The sequence below is a fragment of the Rhynchophorus ferrugineus genome, unplaced genomic scaffold (assembly GCF_030347505.1).
Source record: "Rhynchophorus ferrugineus isolate W39M unplaced genomic scaffold, kcgeb_rfMv2 rfM2, whole genome shotgun sequence".
Taxonomy (NCBI): Eukaryota; Metazoa; Arthropoda; class Insecta; order Coleoptera; family Curculionidae; genus Rhynchophorus; species Rhynchophorus ferrugineus.
Genome location: NW_027472581.1, coordinates 52755729 through 52779387, shown reverse-complemented (window position 1 = coordinate 52779387; position 23659 = coordinate 52755729). Strand labels below are relative to the sequence as shown.

The window sequence follows — 23659 nt, the reverse complement described above, 5'->3', positions numbered from 1 at the left end:
AATAAATAGAGCATTACTGAAAAGAGGAAACCTCAACAACATCTACCCCTTAAAATTGATAGCAATACCTGGGATAGAAATGATAAAGGTAAAGATTTAGTTTTCTCTGATCACTTAAAGGCAATATTTAATCCGTATCCGTCTGAAATATCCACAACAAAAGAAAATAACATAGTTGCCTTTCTTAACACATCGTTTCAAATAGATCGCCCACATGAGAAATTTACTGTTAGGGAAATAAAACAAACAATAGTTAAAGAAATAAATGCTAAAAAAGCTTCTGGTTTTGACTTAATTACTGAAAGAATCTTAAAAGAGCTCTCAGAAAAGTGTATCGAATTAATAGTGTTCATATTTAATGCCATGCTAAGATTTAATTACTATCCTAGCACTTGGAAAATGGCTCAAATCATTATGTTATTCTTGTGTTAACGTCTCCTCCTATCGTCTATGTGATTTCTAAACTTCTTGAAAATTATATATTAAGAGATTCAAAATAATCATAGAAGAAAGAAATATTATTCCAGAACATCAATTTGGCTTCCGTAATAAACACGGAACAACAGAAAATACTTAGAATAGTCAACAAAATTAATAAAAACCTAATTGATAAAAAATATTACTCCGCTCAATTTCTCGATACATCTCAAGCCTTCGACAAGGTGTGCATGCACTGGACTGCATGTTAAAGTGAAATAGCTTTTGCTCCAGACGCACTTTTAACTATTGAAATCCTACCTCACAGACAGACATTTTATTGTGAAACAGGGTGACGAATACATTAACCTGCACCCAGTATATTTGAGCGTTTCGCAGGGCAATGTGCTTGTCCGATAGTTATATGTATTGTATACAGCTGATCTACCGACCTCAATAAACACTACTCTGTTGCAACATATGCTGACGATACAGCGGTTTTATCATCACACGAGGATCTAATATCAGCCACAAGAAACCTCCAACTTCATCTTAACAAAGTCGAATTGTGGTCGAAAAAGTATCAAAAAGATTGATTGTTTTAATAAAGATAAAGATTATGTCTTTATATAGTGTCAATTTTATTATATTATTAGGCCCGTGAATTTATTCTAATAAGCTTTTCATTTTGAAAAGGAATTCATTTAAATATGTATGGTATAATATATATACATTCTATCATTTTCTAATTTTTTTCCATATTTCAGCAACAGATATAGCAAAGATATAGGTTTGACAGTGGTTCAGTCATCGATGAAATCTTGAATTTCTTCAGCGTTTCGAAACTGTTAACTAATCTATGCTAGATTGCTATTAAATTCCCCGTTGATAGCAATTCACCGTGGAACCAAAACTACAAATAGTATATGCCGGAGCAGTATCATCGAAACTTCTAAAAGTGTTTGACGGGCTTAGGCAAGCCGATTTCTTGAAATAAATTAACGAATATAAAGAAAGTCGAGAATGCAGTTTTCAGCATTCCGTGATTACGGGCCTATATAAATTGAAAAGTTCAATGAACTAAATCGAAAACTGTTATTTTATAGAGAAATATTAAAAAAAAATTGTTTAACAGTTGTTTATATTGATACTTTGCATTCTCACTTAATGATCTAGTTGATCAAAATACATACAAGTACCAAATATTTTAGATATGAAAACAATTTCATAAAGTACGATAATTAGGATTTTGATCTTTAACAAGGAGGAAGGTTTTGATATGGTATACAATATTTCAAATACATCCAAAACTTGACTATAAAGTTTATAGTTTAGTTTTGTCCCATGCTAAAACAAAACGAATTATTTGTAGTCCTAGTATTTTCTATTACCAACTTGCAATCTAAAACAAAATGGAAAGTTTTTGTAACAAAAAAATTATGCTATATAAAAAATAAAAACCAAGTGATTTTTCTCGTTTTCTTTATATTTGACTAATAGGAAAAAAAACCTTATCAAAACTTCCACGATAAAGTCACAAAAAACCGCAAGTTCGATATCTCCATCTTACGTTCTTAGATCAGCAGGGAGCAATGTTTACCTTTACTCGGCGTCTGGTTGTCGAAAAACACGATTGTCGAAGCCCTAATCCCGGAAAACCGGAATCATAATTAGGTGAGACATCCAGGACGCAAACCTGATACGGCCGAGGAAATGGGCTGACGACACGCGATCCCAAGCCGCCAACTAATCTAAAATAGATGCTCTGCCGCTTTATCGTCGCCACTTTAACGAAACACCTCAAAAATTGAGTGTCGCTAATGGACAAAAATATATCAAGCAATTCCTTCTGTCTGCTCTAAAATCGATCGCTCTTAAGTTGTTTCTAACGCCCCCTTTTTCCGATAACCTTTTCTTTTCGGGCTTGGATGTAATTTATTCTTCTGCTTGGGACTATATATTTTATTCTGTAAGACGGAAGAGCAAAAAACAGCTTTAGATAGAGCAATTAAAGGTCTGTAGACAGAAACAGTGTAAGTATAATTTTTAGTTTAATTTTTAATGTTATAGTTGTTTATATTAACAAATTAATGTCTAACTTGTAAGGTAATATAGCAACGTTCTAATAAAAAATCGAGAAAAACTTAAACAAGTCGATGATAATAAACCAGATCAGTTATGTCGAATGTTGATTAAAAAACCAAACTAACGTTGCTACAAAGGATGCGCCAAATACCAGGGCGCAAAAATGTGCAGTAACTGTTGTTTTTTGGAATCATATCTGCATAGTGGTGCCTTCCTTTACTCGGAAAAATTAAAAAAATGAAGAGGTAAACATGGAGGAAATAACTGTTGTAATATTTCACATGAAATTTGGCAAAACTGCTCCTGAAACCCATAATCTAATATATTTTATATATTAATGTAAATATATAGGCTGAAACGATATATATTAATATTTATATACGCAAAAAGAACAAAAATTAAAATTTAGGACCTGCAGTAAACAAGATTGCCGAATGATAACATCTTAACATTTTGGAAACTACGGATTGTTTAAAAGTGGAACAAATAAAAGAATCCTTAAAAACACACCACATCTGGGAGTAGCGTTCACAATATCACAAGACATTCTTGGTTCTGTTATTGATCTCTTTAAAATATGTAAATAAACTTTACACAATAATTAATACACATATATACAGAAACACAACACCAGAAATTTCAATAAAACTTTTAAAACGAAATGAAATTTAGTTTAGTTTTTTGGAAGTTCAAGAAGGAAAATGAGCCCCTGGCACTTAATAATCCAGAAAATTTCAGAGATTACTACATATTTCAATAAACTTCTCAATAGATCGGAACACACACAATCTATGAACTTGATATTTTATTACTTGTGCCAAATATATAGTTCGGTGAATAAAAGAGTATATTCACGTCATCTAAATTTATGACGTCAAAACATCGCAATGTTGCCGCATCAACTTTAAGTTTTAGTTCATTTTGGCTTTAAGTAATTTGAAATTTATTAAAACAAGTAAAGCCAAAACAACGCTGGCAAACGTTTATAACCTGTAATTAATATCACTAATATTTTAGAGCATTTTGCAGAGCTTTGAAAACAACATGTTCTAAAGTACCGGAAAGCAGTGTGTCTCTTTTAAACTAAAATAAAATGAGAAGAAAAATATTGTCTGATTTTTAAACTAATTTACAAATTGCCGTAGGCAATATATTAAATATATTAGTGACGTGAATTTAGTGTTATTTTGAATAGAGTATACCCTATTTCTATTGTATGTATATATATATATATATATATATATATATATATATATATATATATATATATATATATATATAATGAAATACTAGTAGATATATTACCACATTATAAATTAAGGCTTATAAAAAAAATGTAAACCGATTTAGGTAATGCATTTGTATCAATTTTTTTTGTTTTTCGAAATGGTGGTTAGATATAGCATACTCTAGTATAGAAAAAATTTGAGGTATTAAATATTAACAAGATTTACTATTAGTATATAGATAAAAAAACTAGAACAGATTGCGATTGATATTTTTGAATGTATAATAAATGAGATTTATATAAAACTGTATAATTACTGATACTTTTATATCTAATTCCTACACCGTACTTACCGAAATTCCCAGGAATTGTGTAGAATTAATCGCTGAATAAATATCATCAGCGATTTCCTTATTGTTGTAATTGAAATCCTTCAAACTCTTCCCGTACTTATGAAGGCGATCCATTGTCTTGTTGAAAGCTGAAAAACGAAACGTTAATCACGCCTGGCCTCTCTTCTATTCGCTCTTCAAACAGATAAACGCCCTTCTCACTCCGTCCATTCCCAAAAAGATCCCCTGATTTTACCGTCAAACTTTTATCTTGTCATTTTGCACAGAAAATTGTTTTCAATTGTACCGCCCATATTCATTTGCGAAAATTTGTTTGCTCCCAAATTAAATTTCGACAGCTTACGTTATCTTTGCTCCCTAGTGATGAAATGTTAAAAGAGAATCGGCGTTCATGGCGAAAAGGCCAATGTTTTCTTAAATATGCTGTATTCTTTTTCTTTAGATTTTTTAATTAAAATAACGGGTAGTAAAAATAACAATAAACTATGGAAAGAAGTTTTACCCATAATATAATCTTCCAGTTAAGAAATAATATATTAGGTACTTGCATGTATTCTGGTATGTTTTTTTTTACTTTAGAAATTTAGGTATTGATTGAGAAAAGTTGATATAATATATATTAATTAAAATAGTTTTGATTTTCGTTGTTATTTCGAAACCGTGTGTTTGCTGAACCAAACTGCATCGAACTGCGCAAGTAAAAACCAGAAGGAGCTATATCTGGTAAGTACGCTGGGTGCGAAAGAAATTCTCACTCAAGTTACAAATTTTCATATAAGAGGACGATTTTGCCTCTATTACTTGTTATTATTAGTAGGCATCTGCAGTAACAGCTTAATTCGGTTTTAGCAAGTCGTAACATAATACATTTTACCTACTCACCATATGCCAACCAAGACTTTGTGGCCAGAATATTCAATTTCTGCGCTAATGTGGATATCTCTTCGAAACTATTCCATGGCTTTTTGCACTACAGAAAATTCTACTTTTTGTTTGACAAGCAGTGAAACTGCGATGTTGAAAGCAGTAGCTACTTTTCCTCCTTATCGATCATTGTAATCTCAAGTAAACGTTTGAAGACAGTTGAATTCAACTACTAAATTGTCTGCCGAAATTTCTTCGAGAGTTTGAGCTGGGTTTCTGACCAATAAGTCTTGCAATACATCTTCGTCGAACTTTACTTTGTATTTTTTTGTAATTTTGTTCTTTCTCTTTCATCAAAGCATTCAATTTGCCAAGATCTTTTCGGTTAGATGAAGCACGATAATTTCACTAAATTAAAACATAAAAGTAACGTCGAAATGAACAAAATAATACTAAATGGAAAACTGTTGTTTGGAACTTAACTGCTTGAAGCTATTTACATTGATACTTTGCACTTTGCCCAATAGATATCACTGATCAAAATACATCAGAAGTACCTCGTAATATATTACAACATGAAAATAATACTTAAATCAGTTTTTAAACAAATTATTTGAAAAGATATTTAGCTCAATAAGAAAAAATAATTTTTTTTCCATAAATATGATTTTCTTGGATTCTTTTGTACTTAATATTACAAGGTTAGAAGAAGTTGTGCCGAAATACGTTTTCTATGATGACTATTGTATCTTTGTTCGATAAATATTGTTTCTACGCTTGTAGTTTTTGAGAGAGCGTAGTTAGAAATCGCTAGCAGCCAAAATCTTATAAAAATGGCATATTGGAATAGGTTTAAAGAAAATATATTATCGAAAATAACAAAATTAGCGCTGGAAACTATCAATTGAAAACAGTCCGTAGTCGGAAAATATTACAATCGTTCGATAATGAAAAAGTATTCGAATGCAAGTAGTAACATCATTTGATATAACTGAATGACAAATTTGATTTATAAGTTAGCAAACAGTAGTATAAAAATATATTTATATTTTTGGGTTACCTTACATTTGTTAGAAAGGAATGGATAATGGATGTTTTTATCGTATTTTAATAATATTGACGAAGTAATGATAATATAATAAGAAATAGGTAATGTAATAAAAATAAGAAACTAACAATATTCTTTCAAAATTAAGTTGAAAGATTCGATGAAAAAAATTTAACATTCAAAAGATTTGAAGAAATATCAAGAATCGGTAATAAAGGAGCTTTTACCTAATAGTTACCACGATAAGCTTATAAGCGTCAAAGTAAAATATGAAATTTATATAATTTATATGTTTATACGATAAGTTCTGTCGTAAAAGTAGCAAGGCGTGGTTCTTACCTAGAGCGACCGACCAAACGGCATCATAAGCCAGCGGAGCTTCTTGGTATCCCTCGGGGTATCTCTGATTTTCGATGTCGTATCCTTCTTTACGGAGAAAGTCATTCAATCGTAGGCGAAAATCCTCTGACGTCATTCCTGATATAGTGCGTTCATTTTTGTTCTGGTTCCACATCAAGGCCTCCGTGGTTAAATGTCCTGCAAGATATAATAAATTATTTATGCCCATATATTTGTCATTTATATTTATTCATATATTTACATCAATGAGTTATTAAAAGTTTAGTTTCAATATATTTTATTTAAATTCTGGAACTAAATACTTAGATAAAGTTAATTCTTTACTAGTTGATTTATCTATATAAGATTATTATAGAAAACAATCCATTGATCAGGCGATCATGAACTATTACAATCCTGAATTGAATTACGAAAGTTTGCACCATGTATTGTTTTACTTTTAATACATGTTGGGTATAAGCTTGACATTGATAAATTTTATATCGCAAACCTCTACTGTAAGAAATTGATCTTTATTATTGAATAAGGTTGAAGCAATTATTGAATTATTTTTTCATTCTGGAGGGCATAGTGTTTTCATTCTACAGATTGCGTAAACATACATAACTGATATATTTGGAGCTCTGCTAGTCTAAGAATATTGAAACCTGTTTCCAGCATAGACTTCTTCGTGTAGGTATTGGAATGGTGGCCTTATTCAAAATGAAAATATTAACAGCGTTAATGTGAACTGCATTATAAGGGCATCTTATATTTGACAAATTAGAAAATTTAATTTAAAACTTCTTAGATCCCAACCTGATAGAAAAGTGTACGACAGTAGCAGTGAGATTATGGTCTGCAACTGTTGAATTTGCAATCAGCTCTTTCATTGACCAGCGCTCAGCTGCTATCTGTTAACAGTAGCTACTCTGAGGGACGTCCAGCCGGTCATCATAAACTATATTTTGCTTACTGCCCTCAAGTCTCATGTTCTAATGATTCAGACAGCATTGTATCTCTTTGTAACTAGAATAAAATGAGACGGAAAATCCGCTGCGGGTTTAAAACGTATGCTATATTTTTACCAACTGCAATTAGCCATATTATTCGACGTTATTTATAACGCACATTGGCTATGTTGTTCGGGCTACATATCTCTTTGTTATCATGCCCTTTTAAGAATTCATACCTAACACATACGACCAAGAGATAACGGCAATAGTACTTGTGACGGTCAAAATCTCTGAAATTATATTTAAAAGTACAATGATGTATATTAAAACCATTTTATTCTTGACAATGCCGTAAAAAATCAATTTCTATTTACGAGTGTATATTTAAAAATAATAACAATGCTTTTTGAAATGTTAATAAATGATTTTAGCGCTGCCGAAACGCGGACAAACATAAAATATAAAATTCCGTTTTAGTTATTAAAGTTGGGCTGTTCGTTAGGGGTCCGCTTCGGATTTTTCCGTCGTAAAAATAAAATTGAAAAACAGGGTTTTACGAGCCGACATTTCCTATGGAAAAGAATGCCGGAACAAACGCGCAAATGTACAGGCAGTCCGAAGAACACACTCTGTCATTATTATTTAAAAGATTCCTTCAAGATCGGAGCGCAACATCCAAATCGGAACAAAAAAAACCTATTATTCCTCTGTTTAAATTATTCTGGTGTTATATTTCAATGATCGAAGTTGATGTAACTTAAATTCAACTCATATTTGAATTTTACTTTATCTATAATCTATACAGAAAATACTATCAGATTCATTTATTAGGCGTATATATTAATTTTAAAGGATTTAAAACAGATGGTGTCCTGTGTTTTAACCAACTTCTGAAGCCTCACTTACAGGTTTCACTTTGCAGTATATCATTTCGCCATCATGTGATCAAAAAATATATTCACTGTGTTAAAAATGTCTGGATTTATACCGAGTAAATTGCATAAGGTCTGAAATGATATCGACTGAAATCGACTATTGTCTGTTTAGTAATTGACTACTTTTTACTATCGACTACTTCAGTCGACTATTTTCGGTCCTATTTTCGGTCCAACTACTTTCATTCATGACTAGTTTATTCAATTGTTTTTAAAATTATACTTTTTCCCTCCTAACCTCAACCTCGAAAATAAAGTGCCGATTTGTTTTGTTTGTAATATGATGAAGCAACAATCAAACAAATTAATATAGCAGCATTTAGTAACTCTCTTTTTGATTGATAAATAATAAATTATTTTGACTGCATTTATGTTATTTTGGCATCAATTAGGTAATTTTTGAGTGACATTTTTGATTTTATACGTTTATAATTAAGCTTATAATTTGTTTTGTTGAAGTTAAAACTAATAGTAACCATAAAATACTCTTTATTAACGATAAATAAGATAACAATTTTAGTTAAAAAGAATGTGGTAGTTAAATAGTCGATAAAGATTGATTGAGAAAGTATGAGAGCAATATTAATGGCCATTCATCCTTACAATCAAATCATATACACAAAATAAAAAAAATAAGTTCTTAATGAAAAAAGTTTGAAACTGACGAAATGGCGATCAATTACAATAATTCAAAGCGAACAAAATCATAAAAACTTTTTTATGCCTCAATGTCAATGGAAAAGCCGAATATCCATGGCTACAAGCCAATGTTCTATATTTGATGGGATCAGCTTGGTGTAGTATTATTTGATGGTTTGATTATTTTTTAGGTTTAAGTGTGTTCCTTATCATTACTGAACTCCCGTTAGAGTTAAAGGTAATCTAAAAATAGGTTTTAGGCATAGCCGACGTTTGACTTTCACAGAGTAAATACGTGTCCGGAGAGACAGTCAGTGAAACAAAACAAAAGTGTAATATCTGTGTCACAAATGCGATTTAAAAAAAAAGTCTAACAATAATATTTTAAAGACTGTTGAAAAAGTGAAACTGCGATCAGAAAAAAGGTCAGTACAGTAGAAAATAAATGCAAAATGTAATAAAAATAATAATATTATTTCAACAATACGTAAAAGAAACACGGAGAAGAAGACTGCGCAAAAAAAAACAGATAAAATGAAAATCGACATCAGGCGTACCAGATATTACAGTTTTGAATCTAGAGAACACAACTAGAACCCAGAAAGAACAGGTACTCTACAATGCGTGGATGAATGAAAAGTCTGCGTGGAAGACCCTTCAAATTGTATTAGCCAATATGCATAAACAAATAAATGCCTTCCAGCTACAACTAAATATGCAAAGATCTGAGGGCAAGGACAAAACAACGATAGGTCACCAAGCCACCAAAAGCAGTCCAATTCTAACATATGAAACATATGAAGAAGAATTGCCGAAGTAGGCTGGATAAAGGTAAAAAAAAAGAAAAACAAATAATTCCCCATGGTTATCACCGCAACAATTAGAATGCCCAGGCCACCCCCATTTATCATAAGAAATATTACCGAATTTGACTTGCTTTACGAAACATTGAGGTCCAACTATATAGCATTCAAAGCAACGGTTCTAAACAATGGCCAAATAAAATTTAACGCCGAATATCGTACTATATTCACGAAAATAATAGATTGTCTAGAGTTGCTGAAACTGCAATGGCACTCTTATCAAGACAAACTAACCAGAGACATCAAAGTTATGGCAAGAGTTATAACAAAATTAATGGTGAAATGACTTATGTCCAAAATATCAGTCAAAATAACCAAAGAGACACAAAGGAAGATGAAGCAACCACGAACGAATTGATCGAATATTATCCTTAAAGAATTGAAAAACATTAGGCCTGTGGCCTCAAAAACCCGAAATACTATCATTCCATATAGCAACAACGCTAAATATCGCAAAATGAATCTTAATACAAAACTTCGCTGGAAGGAAGATATACAGAAGAAAAGAAAAGAACTGGAATTGAAATATGGGAAAATGTACTGGCTAATTGGAAGAAAATCACAATTATCAGTACATAATAAATTACTACTATATAAGCAAATACTGAAACCTATATGGACATATGGAGTTCAATTATGGGGATGTTCTGCAAAAAGTAACATAAATAAAATAAAATTTTTTCAGAACAAAGTCCTGTGAGGTATTGTGGGCGCACCCAAATACTATAGCATCATCGAGACCTTTAGATACCCATAGTCAGCCAAGAAATCAAGAGAATTGCATGAGGAAACAATTTTCATGAGAATATTGAAATATTGCAGCTTTTGGACACCACCAGAATAGGAAACACTCTAGGACTCAAAAGGATCACACCTTGTAATTTTGTGTAGTATTGTGTAGTGCGGTGCATATATTAAAAATTCAGCAGTGACATGTATAAGCATTATTTCACCAGATACTGAGATGGGGCCGATGGGTCCTCCTAATTATATACCTAGATTTAAGTTATCATAAAGGCAAATTGTAGGTTAGACGGAAACGGCTAGTAACAATGTATTAATTAAATAATAAAAAAGAGACCAACCTTATTAAGCTGGAAACATTCGAATGGTTGGAGCAAAAATCGTCTTCTAGGGACTAGCTACTACATAAAACCAGTTGTAATGTAATGTAACCCAGACTGTTAGTGGTAAAATATACCTTGTAATTTACTTTCTTCACTTTTTTTTTATTAAAAATTCCTATTATTAGAATAACTAACGTTTATTAATTTTATTATTAACAAAGCCAAGAAGATGTACTAAGTTAGTTTGTCACTCTATCAAAAGTGCGACTAATCACTCCGTGTGATCGAGCTGATGACCAGTGAAATGCGGAAATTGATACTGGTTCTATTGGTATATTTCATTCAAGAGTGACTGGAGATGAAGCAGGTGAGTTTAGACGAGTTCGTTGTGGAGCATTCACCAATGTAACAGTTGTTTTCAAATGATGTCATCTAGCGAAACACATATTGTTGACAATTTTATGATTCCCCTATGACCTTAGTTAAGAAAACCTTAAACAATTGTAGGTTCAAAGATAAGTTTATCACTTACTAGAAGCGCTGTTACCGCTATCAGATCAATTATAAGAAACGTATTGGATTGGCAATCCGGATAGGGAAATTGATGGAAATTGTCTTCACGATTCAACAGTGAGGCGATCTGTAGTTCAATAATTACAATTTTCACTTCATTGGGCCTTCATTAGACCAACGAATTAGTCAAAATGTTCTAAATATGTTATAAATATAATGGTCGAATGCCATCTAGTGGTCATAATATTATCATTAGATCTGAAAATGAACCTACCGGTCAGCCGGCGAGAGGCTTCGATTCATCGATAATTGACGAAGTTAGTTGATAGTAACGAAGATAGGTAGAAGAGCTATAGGTGATACGAAGTTCGCCGGGTCATCTAGTATACTGATTTCAACATTTATTGTCTTGTTTTGTGGAAAACTACTTTGGAATCTTAACAATTGATTAATAGACGTTACTTAAATTTAATGGGTACATTTTATAAACCGTAAAATCACATTGTATATTGTTTTGGAATTTGAAATTTATGGAAAATTCAAACCATATGTGAATTAAATGAATAACGCTTGTAAGTGATGAAAAATGAAAAACAGAAACAAAGAGCTCGTGAAGTTCTAACAAAAGTCTGTAACTTTTTCGTATCCTTCAACAAATATTCAAAGAGAGTTAAAAGTTGTTTAAAAAATAAAACTGAATGAAACTGAGAAACACGTTTTGAAATTTGCATAAATTTTTCTGGAATGCAAGTATTACTACAAAACAATGAAACAAATATGTCAATGTCAATAGATATATAGAGACAATATAATAGGTTTCTTTTGTCGCTTTTATAAAAAAATGTTATACATATATTTTTATTGAAAGCTAAGATTATATTATTTTTACAGTTATTTGTATTTTTAAAATTCTTCTATACTAAAATATTCTGTATTTCAAGCTTTCCATTATATGAATAAATAAAGAACTGAGACATGAAAAATAAAGAGCAGCCGACTGCTTCATTGGCCAGCTGCCATTAAGAAACCATTATTATTCTTAATTAGTTTTTGTCAAAAATCCATAAACTTCGCAGGATAGCATATAGCGTTATCTGACTACGGTAGAGAGACTGAAAGGGAGGGAGATGTAAGGGTATAAAGCCTCCGGGGTCATATTACATTCATAATATATCGTCTCCACATCCGCTGACAAGGGTTCTAAATGTAAAATGTTGGAGCATCGTATCCTGGACTGAAGTGTTTTAAATTTAATTGCGGTGCATACATACATAGTTTCGCGATGTGGTAGAATAATAATTAACGGGGCAAGGAATAAGCACGGTATGAATAATCTCAACCAAATATAAAATGTTGTCTTGTATATGCAAAATATAGTTCAAGTACTTATTATTAACATATTATCGGTCATAAAACTGTACATTATTTTTATTAATTCTAAGGTAATATTAATAGTTGAAAACTAATAATTATTAATAAGTGATATGAGATATGGTTATTACGAACCTTGCTATATCTGTACAGCAATAATTGTTTTGTATAAATAATAGAAAGGTCGCTCTTGAATGAAACAACCTTGAGTTAATATAAACATGTATATAAGTAGTATGCTAAGATCAAAGTTTTTCCCACTTTAAGAACATTGCATACACGATTAGGAACAGTTAAAGTTCATACGGAGAAGAGCTGCATAGAGCTAAATTTATATATATATATATATATATATATGTACTACAAATATATAAAATTACATAACATAAAAGCACACATAAATAGACAACCACCTACATCTGTAAATTTGGTTCCTAGGCGACGCCTATTTATTCGGTATGTTGATACAAGGCCTAGTGCCCTAATATTTATATTCACTGTTTTGTCGGATATAATATTGTCAAAGTGTAATTTTTTAATTAATAGTAATAAGCAAATTTTAGGTAATAAGTATGAGTGAAACCACTATTAAATTATTTTGCTTTAAATTAAGCAACCCTGTTTAATTTTCAACATAATTTCAGCTTTAGTATTATGATAAGTATGTGTAAATGTTAAGGAATCATGCCAATAAAATAATTCATACCAAAAAATCACGGCAAAATAATGCAAATAAAAGCTGTTGGGCTATTTCAGTTGTTTTCTTAACTTTTAGATTAACAGTAGATCAAGACAAACAACACAAGCAAAATATAAAGATTGGTTACATGCTCACATAAAAGACCAAACTTAAAAAAATGCACTAGTTATTACTCTTTTAAATAAAAGACATTGTTCAGTTAATGGATTATTTCATTAATAAAAATGTAATATAAAGGACCTTTCATTTAATTTTCTGTTTTAAAATAAGAAATAAAAATATTTAATATTAACACCTCTTGTAATTGATTTATCTTTAATTAATCTTGTGATTATAATTAATTACCTCTTTAAATTTAAATCTACATTTATAATGTAAAAATATTGTTATATATGTTTTAATAATGTTATTATAAAGTCTCGCTTTTATCAAATTGAGTTTATTTGGATTAAAATTATTGTTTATCCTGGACTTCGAACCACAGTTCTCGGTGTTAAGCATACCGACTGGCCAGAGACTACCTCACAAGACATCCTGTCTAATCAAGACTTGTTACTAGCGAGGCGTGGATGTCTATTTCCTGTCGGGTTAGAGACATTTACTATTACAATCGCAAATAAAAAGTACATCCATGGCTTGCAAGATTCCAACCCACGACCATTACAGTAATAGGAGGACCGTCTATTAATATTTCTTAACTTAACTAGCTAATAAATAATCATGAACATAATACTACATTTCAGTTGAATTTATTTATTAGTTCGATAATGTGTGATGAAGAGACTAAGCACTTAATAGGTCCCAGGCCTAACTAATTAAATAATAAAATATTTAGGAAAAAAAATATATTAATTGTATTCATCGATATTTTCTTCCTCAAAAGTGATAAAATTAGTCTCGGGTTCCTGAAATTGTTCTCTATTTCCTTCAAAATTAGCGTAATTCAGTTTTACGGTTGTTCAGCGACTCTTTTATCGAAATTTTCTATGATTATTTTGCATAAATCATGCTGAATTTCGTCGAGGAAGAGATCCTCAATATACAAGCGTTTGTCTGCTTCTTGGTTTAGACATTTGGCTTCAAATAGTACCATAAATAATCTTAAAATCTCATAATATTGTGAGCCAATTCTGACTGCTAAAACGATATGGTGTTTGTTCGAAAGTTGACAAGTATCTCAAATGCACACATTTTGCGATTGACAAAGCCTTGAAGGCTGCCAAGAAGCTCTATTTTTATTGATATTTATGACTAAATTGTTTCTTTGACAATTCTAATTTAGCGTAAATTTGTCGACATCCAGTTTTAATATCTGCTTTGTTTCGTATATTAATGTACTTGTATTATGATTTTCTGCATTAATGCTTATTTGAGTTTTGATTAACTGATATCAAATGAAATATGTTGGGATTGAAATCACGTGGAAGTTTATTGTTTCAGAAAATTGAATAAAGCAATATAACAACGATACTTTTTAGTACAATTTTCGACGCAGTCTTGATACTTTATCTTTTATCGTCTGTTATTAATTAGCTAGATTAATCCATGACATATTATATCAGAAATATATTTTTAAAGTTAGTTTTAATTTAATATAATCAATAATATATTTTAATGGTATATATTTAAAATTTCCGTAATATTAGTTAGTATTTATTATAGACTATTTTATTCAGTTCGATTGTATTTAAAATACTGTGTAAATATTGTTTCAGTTTATGTGGGTTGTAGAGTTAACCTTTAAACCTATATATTTTATGACCTTTAATGCAACGTAATTGATTCGTGAAATTCATAATTAATTATCTCCACTAATCAATGAGATATCAACTGTAATACAATAATTACTTAATTAAATGTATATTATTGAAATCTAATATCAATATTTCTGTGAGTTCGAATAGTTGACATTTTAAAAGGAAACTAATTTATACTCAGTCTTATTTTAATACGATAAATATATATATTTTTATAATTTAAATATACATAATTTTTTATCGTATATATATATATATATATATATATATATATATATATATATATATGTTTAATATATCCGGAATACTATATCAGATAATATTGGGAGAAATGTGAATAACGTAATTGATTTCAATATATTTGAAAATATATTTTCACGTGTTTTTAAATATTTCAATTCCAGTTTTGTGTAGTAGAAAACAACAATTTTACTCAACAGCTAATCTATATTCATAACAAAATATATTTAGCTAATTTCAAGTGAAGAATATCGGATCTAGTGGGAAACTATAATAAATTACGGGTGCTGGGAACTATTGACTGAAATCGATTATCGACTTTTTAGTAATTAACTACTTTTTACTATCGACTGTTTCAGTCGCTATTTTTGGTCCGACTGGTTTCGTTACTATTTACTATCGACTGTTTCAGTCGTGTACTTTTAGTTACTATTTTTGGTTCTATTAAGTACATTCGACTGATTTTTAACGTTCTGGCTCTGTCGTCCTAGCTGCGACCTTAACAAAAATGTACCCAATTTACGCTTACATATATTTATTTGTAATTTATGATTTTTTTGGTAGTTTTCTTATAAATAACAATATATTGTATATTAATATTATAGCATTTGGTTACAATATTTTTCAAGATTGTTAATGTAAAAGGGTAAAAATATTAAAATTGTGAATGATAAATAGTAAAACACGTTTGAATGTTTTTATGGTAATAATAGGTAATATTTGAATTACTCTCTCGATTTTCCTTAAAAAATATTTCCGTTTAGTAATAAATAAAGCATTTATATCATTTCATTCCGATCTTTTTTAATTATGTCATGGATTAGTTTTTTCCTATGATTAGGTTATATGTTTAATATTTTTATAGTATTTATGGTTATTCTACATTTTTAGTTTTTTGATTTTGTTTAATTTCTATTGTGCATATTCCTTATAGTATATTATTTAAAAATAGCATTTAATACATTAAAATACAATAAAATATTTCTGGGGTATTATTCCATTTCATAAAAAATTTCCATTACTTTTTACAGATCGACATAACATTGAAATATTAAAGTAATTCTACTTCATTTAAAATTAAATTATTGCATGTTATGTATTATTGTTATAATAGTATTCATTAATTGTTTTTCCTTTTCTTTTTTAAAGTTAGTTCGAAGGAATTTATATATCTCCCTCTCGCTTATACTATCGTTAGAAAATATAACCACATATAAAATTAACTGCCCCAAGCAATTATCTCCGTCCTTTCCTCTCTCACAATTTATACAGGAAAGGATTCCTACATGTAGGTGTGTAGGTATAGTAAGTACTATACTACCTGCATCTTCGTCTGACATCACGAATTGAAAAAAACAGTTAAACCGTGCATTTGACTGGAAATAGTAATTACTATTTTCAGTCGCTAGTTTATTGACTATCGACTGTTTTGCGCCTATCAATTGTTTCGACCGTTTTCAGTCGACAGTTCCCAACGCTAATCTCAATATGCAATACCGTAAATATAAAAAAAGTTTTAATATGTATAGAATATGAGAATTAAAACAAGGATATATATTAATTTTTATTATTTTAAATGTTGCTTTTTATATATCTACCACTTACATATTTTTTTTTATTACTCTTCATGAGTCCACAATCTGCCCTATTGGCAATAAGTATTTCTTCTGTTTATATTATATATACATGGCATGTAGAAAATCACTTCATTAAGCAATCTTCTGTATAAAATATTATCTTAATTAATTAGTCCTATTCTAATGCTTATTCTAAACTCTACATATGTCCAGTAATGAGATCAGGTGGTGTTAAACGTTTTAGGCTACGCACTTCACTATCACGTCGCATATTTAGCTGGTTAGCGAGTACATTGGGATGCACTGACACGCTTTCGAAGTACTTCACACAAACACGTTGGATTAAACTCGTTATAGGTTCTAGAGGAATATCGCGTTGTATCGCTTTATTTGAAATATAGTACGGAGCATCAACAATGGCACGCAACACCTTATTTTGGAACCGTTGAATGATGGATATATTAGACTTGCTAGCGGTACCCCATAGTTGAATTCCATATGTCCAAATGGGCTTGAGTATAGACTCATACAGCAATACCTTGTTATCTAATGATAACTTGGATTTGCGCCCAATGAGCCAATACATTTGATATAATTTTAGTCCTAGTTGTTTCCGTTTAGAGAGTATGTGCTTCTTCCAGGTTAGGCGTCGATCTAAATGCATACCAAGATATTTAACATGCTCTGCTTGGGGGAGTTGACGATGATTGATATTTACTGGTGGACATGTTCTTCGACGCAGGGTAAACGTTATATGCGTGGATTTTGATTCATTGGCTTTAATGCGCCATGTCTTCAAACTGTATTTTCTGTATACGGCTGATCTGCCCACCACAAAAATAACTACTGTGGCAACATATGCAGACGATACAGCAATCTTAGCATCCCATGAAGATCCAGTCACAGCATCAATAAACCTACAAACCCACCTGGAGCAAATACAATTATGGTTGAAGACTTACATATAACATGATTCTTATTTTATATTAACACATTATATTTTATACGTACATAGGTACTATGAAATATTTAATGTAATTATTATATTTAGCTCTTGAAATTTTGGTAGTGTGTAGTAAATTTATTTAAAAAAATGGAGCGGGATCAATTGCTATTAACTGCAAGGGTATGTAATGCAATGTACAACAAATGCTAATTCATACCCTAGCAGTTAATGGCAATTGATCCCGCTCCATTTTTTTAAATAAATTTATTACACACTACCAAAATAAAAAAGTTTGTTTACACATAAGTATAGACATCAACATCGAGTACTACTCAATTTTTTTACGGATAACAGACAAGCTCCCTCATTAGATTAAGAGTCGCATGAAAACAAATAGTGCGTGATGTGCTGGATTAGAGGAGGCCAACAAACGGTAGGTTCACATTTAAATATAGAAAATAAACTTTAATATATGGCGGTGATAATATTATAGCTCGGAAGTGTATCTTTAGCTATGAAGTTGAACCTATACTAAAAGTATTTTAGATCGTTTGAAGTGCCTTGATATAAGTACAACATTCTATTAAGGATAAGTTTCCTTTATGTTTAAAATAATTTAAGTTAGTTTAGACATTTCAACATGACAATGACTACAAACATATAGTCAAAGCAATAAAATAACTTTTTACACGGGATATTATAGAAATTGAATAATACAGGATTATAAAGCTGAGAATTGTATTCCGTCGAAATGAATAGGAATTCCGTAAACAAAATAGAGCTAATGAATTTACAATAAACTTATTTAAAGCTTGCATATTAAATTATTTCTAAATTTTCAGTTTAAGTTTTTTTTTTAAGTATCCAGTTGGAAGGTATGGTGTTCTTGTTTATGTTATTGAGATTGAGAATACAGTGCTACTAAAATCTATATAATACAGTCATATTTGAAGAACAAAATTAGTTAGATAGCATTTTAGTGATAGGTTTCTACTTCTTAAGTATTAGTAGAGACAGTAGTTAGAGGCAATATAATATATTTTAAAATGAAGAAAATTGAGATTTTAAAATTGAACATGTGTAACAGGTGTTTCTATATAGATTCTATAGTAACAGGTGAACCTGCACTTTCAACCTCGGGTAGACAAGGATCATATAGACAACATTAAAGAGATCGTGAGGTTAGTTGAATTGCTTTTGTTAAAGGTATAAATTGTGAGGTATCAATTTAAATTAAATGTTTATTGTTATTTGCCAGCAAAAAGTGATATCAATTATATATATGCATATATAGATATACAATCAATTGTGTAGACTATGCTAAAACGACTAACGAACTTGGTTAATGAAAAAGGTTAGCATAACTTCAAAGGACAAAAATTAAAAAATCTGCATTGCAAAATCTAAATATATAGATAGTATTCAACTATATACTTTCAAACAAAAGTTCAAAGTTTCGGAAAAGACAACTCAGATGCATGATATATTATTCAGTTTACTATGTTCCTGCTTCAGGTTTTTATTGTAGCAATTTAGATTTTGGATATTTTTTTAAGTATGGAAATTGTAATATAAAAATACATAGAGACTTTTATTTCTCAATATATTTTATAAATATTCTTTTACGTGCATTAGTTTTTAAGGACATGAAAATTGTAGTATCAAATTAAATGTATATTCATATGAAATGTGTTGAAAACATAATTTAGACACATACTATTTAACGTCTTAATTATTCCTGTATGAGATACATTTTCAGTACATTTAAAAAAAAGTATTTTCCCCAACTAGGGTTTATCTGGACTTGACCTACTGTTTAACGTAGGGTTCAAACCACGGTCCTCGGCATGATAGAGTAATATATAGAGTGTTAATTTAATACAAATAATTTCAGAATTGTTTTGCGTGGTCTCAGCAGAAAGGCGCTGAGAACATCATTTGGCTGAATTTCATTGTTTAGTTTAAAATACCATTACAGGCACCTGTGTTATAAGGGAAGCATTTCATTGGTCGACGATTTCCCTATATTGACCTATCACGTGACTAACCTCTGACGTCACCTTCTACTGACAATATATATATATATATATATATATATATATATATATATATATATATATATATATAAGAAGAATATATATATATACATATATATATATATATATATATATATATATATATATATATATAATGTATATACATAGAAAATAATTAAATGTGTATATAAAAATTGCCTGCAATCTAATTGAAAACATAACATATCTCATAGCAAATATAATCAAAATTGTTTATAGCTATTTCCCTTTTTTATATATTTTTAGTGCTATCAATTCAAATAAGATGTACTAAAATGTCTATCTTATTGTTCACTCATACTGAAAGCAAAGCAGCACAGCACAGGCAAGTTATTATTATTTTTACAATGTTATTGCAAAAATTATGGAATGGATAATTAAAACAGTTAAATATGCCAGAATGGAGAAAACATACCAAAAAGTAATACTATAAAGAACAGCAACAAAAAATTAAAACATTATATATTTCAAAATTATTGCTGTGCTCTTATTATGGTAAAATCGAGGAGTTTAAAAGATAGCTTAGGCTTACAATATAATAAAACAAGCATGATAATCTCTTGTTTATAAAATCAAGCTCACCTTGTTGAAAAAGTTATCTCGGTTAAGGAGCCTTAAGCCAAAATATTAATTATAAGTATCTTGACCAATATATATTTGTTTTAAGTAAATGAACCCCTTCAGAATAATTAAGTTTTAAGTTGATGGCACTTTACAGACAACTTTTTAAAGGTTAACGAAAACTTTTCATGTAATTCATATAATTACATTTACCTTCAATGTAATTTTACCATTGCCTCATTTGGACACATATCGGATTTAGAGTGTGGGTAATATGTTCATAATTTCTTCTGTTATATTGCTGTAAATAATAATATATATGAGCACAAACACTGGATACACAACACTTTTGAGAATGAAGATATATTAAAATCGAATAATAGTGATTATATTTAAGACACAAGAAGGCTAATCGTATTTTATATTATACACACAAAAATATCGTCGTAAACAAACTGAAACAAACAATGGCGTTATAGAAATGAACCAATCAAATGCCTTCGTAGGCCAATTCAAATGAACCAATCAAAAAAGTAGTCTCAGAGCCGCCATTGAATGGACCACGCAAAACATTTCCTCCATTTTTCCTATTTAAGTTAAACCTCTATATTTACTCTATGCTCGGCATTAAGCCTACCGACTCGCGAATGACTTGGATCCCAGAAGACATCCTGGTTACTGGGATCATTTTGCTTGTCTGATTTTGCGACAACCAAGCTGGAATATTTCAAATTAATTATTATATATTTATATATAATCGTATAATTTGTTAAACGTCACTTTTCAAATTAGTGTTCTTTTATGTTTTTAAAATTGTATTTAGTATTCAAATGCTATATATATATATATATATATATATATATATATATATATATATATATATATATATATCATTTATATTGTTATTATTTATGTATCTATTTTTATAATTAGAAATATATTTTTTAATTTGCTGGCTCAAAATATTCGCGTTTTTGGCGCTCTCTGTAGTTCTGAAGAGCATAATAGTATTACAACATTTTATATCGTCTTCTATATGAGACTTATTCTATGTAAGGTGTTGATGGCAATAAAATTACAAAAACCTTTAAAAAGGTCATTGTTACTCCATAGCTACTGAGGTGGCGTCTCGGAACAAATAGATATCAACCATCCTGAAAACGTTGGCTCAATACTGTCACGCGTATCAGTTATATGTATGACCTGTATTTATGACTATATTTGTTATGTTTATATCATCTGAAAGTTTCTCCGTTTTTGACCAATACTGAATTTTGCGACTATTTCATTGAAGGACGATACTTGATATATTATTATTATATAAATATAAAGTTTCGCCCAAAAAAAGTTGTTATACTCCCTATATCGAAAGAAAGTTTTCGGTCAAAATGTTTCCACAATTTCAGTGAAATTTCGTCTACCAAATGGAGTTATTGAACAATTTAACTTTCCGTCTTGTAGAAATAAAATAAAAGGATACAGAAAAGTTCCTTAATTTTGTTACAGAATGTGTTTAATACGAGAAGCTCTTTGATTTATAAATTGAGCCTTAATATATAATAATTGGATAATACATCGAGCGACATGTCATATGTTTCAAATTTATTACGAATATAAAAATGAAATTCGAGTCCCGATCACTTGGGTTCGCTCAATAATAAAATATTTCCTGTTATTTTAAATTTGGAGATTTCTCCTCCACTTATCTTCACTTCCGCCAGAAAATCGATAACGTCCAATATCCCTAGGGCTATAATCGAAGCTTAATTAAAAAGGGGAGCATTATCGCGAGCACAAACACGGCAACAATATTAAATAAACAAATCCTCTTCAAATTTCCGAATATAAAAAAGGTTATATTACGTAGCGGTTCCTTCAGCAGAATTACTAACTTTTCATTTAACGAACAAAAGAAAACATTGCAAAAATAGCCAAATAGTATTTAGGTGTCATGACCTCAGGGCCATATCTAATAATTAATTTGAAAGAGGTTCGACTGTAAAACAGATTTAAAATCAACGCCTGGAAAAGTTTATAATCCTACTCCGCTCTTTGCTTTTAATTTAATTCTGTTACCGTTTTTTTTGGTGGCGAGGAAAAGCGTCCTCTTTTGTCCGGTTATGGTTTTTAATGGGAAAAGAACCGCCTGGATTTAATAAACTTATACAGTTTCAAACCAAAATTCTTTAATCAGACTTTTCACCGCTTTAAATATTTTACAACAAATATAAATGAATTACTTATTTCAAAAGACATGACATAATATTATACATTCTACTTAACTTTGTTTTATAAAGGTACATATTTTGTACATATTTCAATAATGTTCAAACAGTATTTTGTTCTAAGTCTCGAAGAGGAGACGCCCATATCTAGATATAATAAAAATTAATTTTAACAAAAAAAAATTCAACCGACTTCATAAAATAAGTAAGGAACATAGGTTAAAAATAATCAAATTAACTAAATAAACTAAAAAAAGAGCAATAAATTAGACTTATTTTGTTCCTAATTTAATTTTGTGTATATGTCACAGAGTTATATTATTATTTTTGTATTGTTTGAGCTCGGCACCGACTTCAAAGTGATCAGTTGGAAGCAGTTAAAATAATATTGTAAATAGGTAAATGGATAGGTATTAAATTGCGTGTATATAGTTGAGTATATGTATTGTATTGTTAAGTATTGAGTATGTAGTTGAACATAAAATACGTGTAGTACATAATTTAAATTAGGTTTTTGTGTATTTTTATTTAGCTATTACAACGATTATAATGGACATATTTTATTTTTCATTATTTTTAAAAATTTTAGTGAGTTTCTTATTTATTTATTTTTTATATATATTTTAAAGTCTCCTTTTACCAACTATGTATTTATCTGGCCTAAAGTTTAATGTGGGCTCCGAACCGCAGTCCTCAGCATTGAGCCTACCGACTGAAGAGTGACCAACTTTAGAAATCGTCCCAGATGACATCCGGACTTACCCAGCCTCGTTACTGACGTGACTGGGATAATTTTCCTTGTCGGATTTTACACTCCTATCTAGAACATTCACAAATTTTAAACAATCACAAACATAAATTTACCCAGCAGGATTCGAACCACCACTGCGCCACCAAGCC

The 23659-nt window shown here is 30.0% G+C and overlaps 1 protein-coding gene across 3 annotated transcripts in view; it reads right to left on the bottom strand.

The window, feature by feature from the left end:
* GABA-B-R1 (gamma-aminobutyric acid type B receptor subunit 1) overlaps nt 1–23659 on the bottom strand; it is a 596854-nt gene that overhangs the window by 63583 nt on the left and 509612 nt on the right. For all 3 annotated transcript variants that reach the window (XM_076396068.1, XM_076396067.1, XM_076396066.1), the window contains exons 7-8: nt 6335–6532; nt 4084–4211 (exon numbers count right to left, since the gene is read on the bottom strand). In XM_076396068.1, the coding sequence (XP_076252183.1) occupies nt 4084–4211; nt 6335–6532 (326 nt within the window). The remainder of the gene's footprint in view (nt 1–4083; nt 4212–6334; nt 6533–23659) is intronic.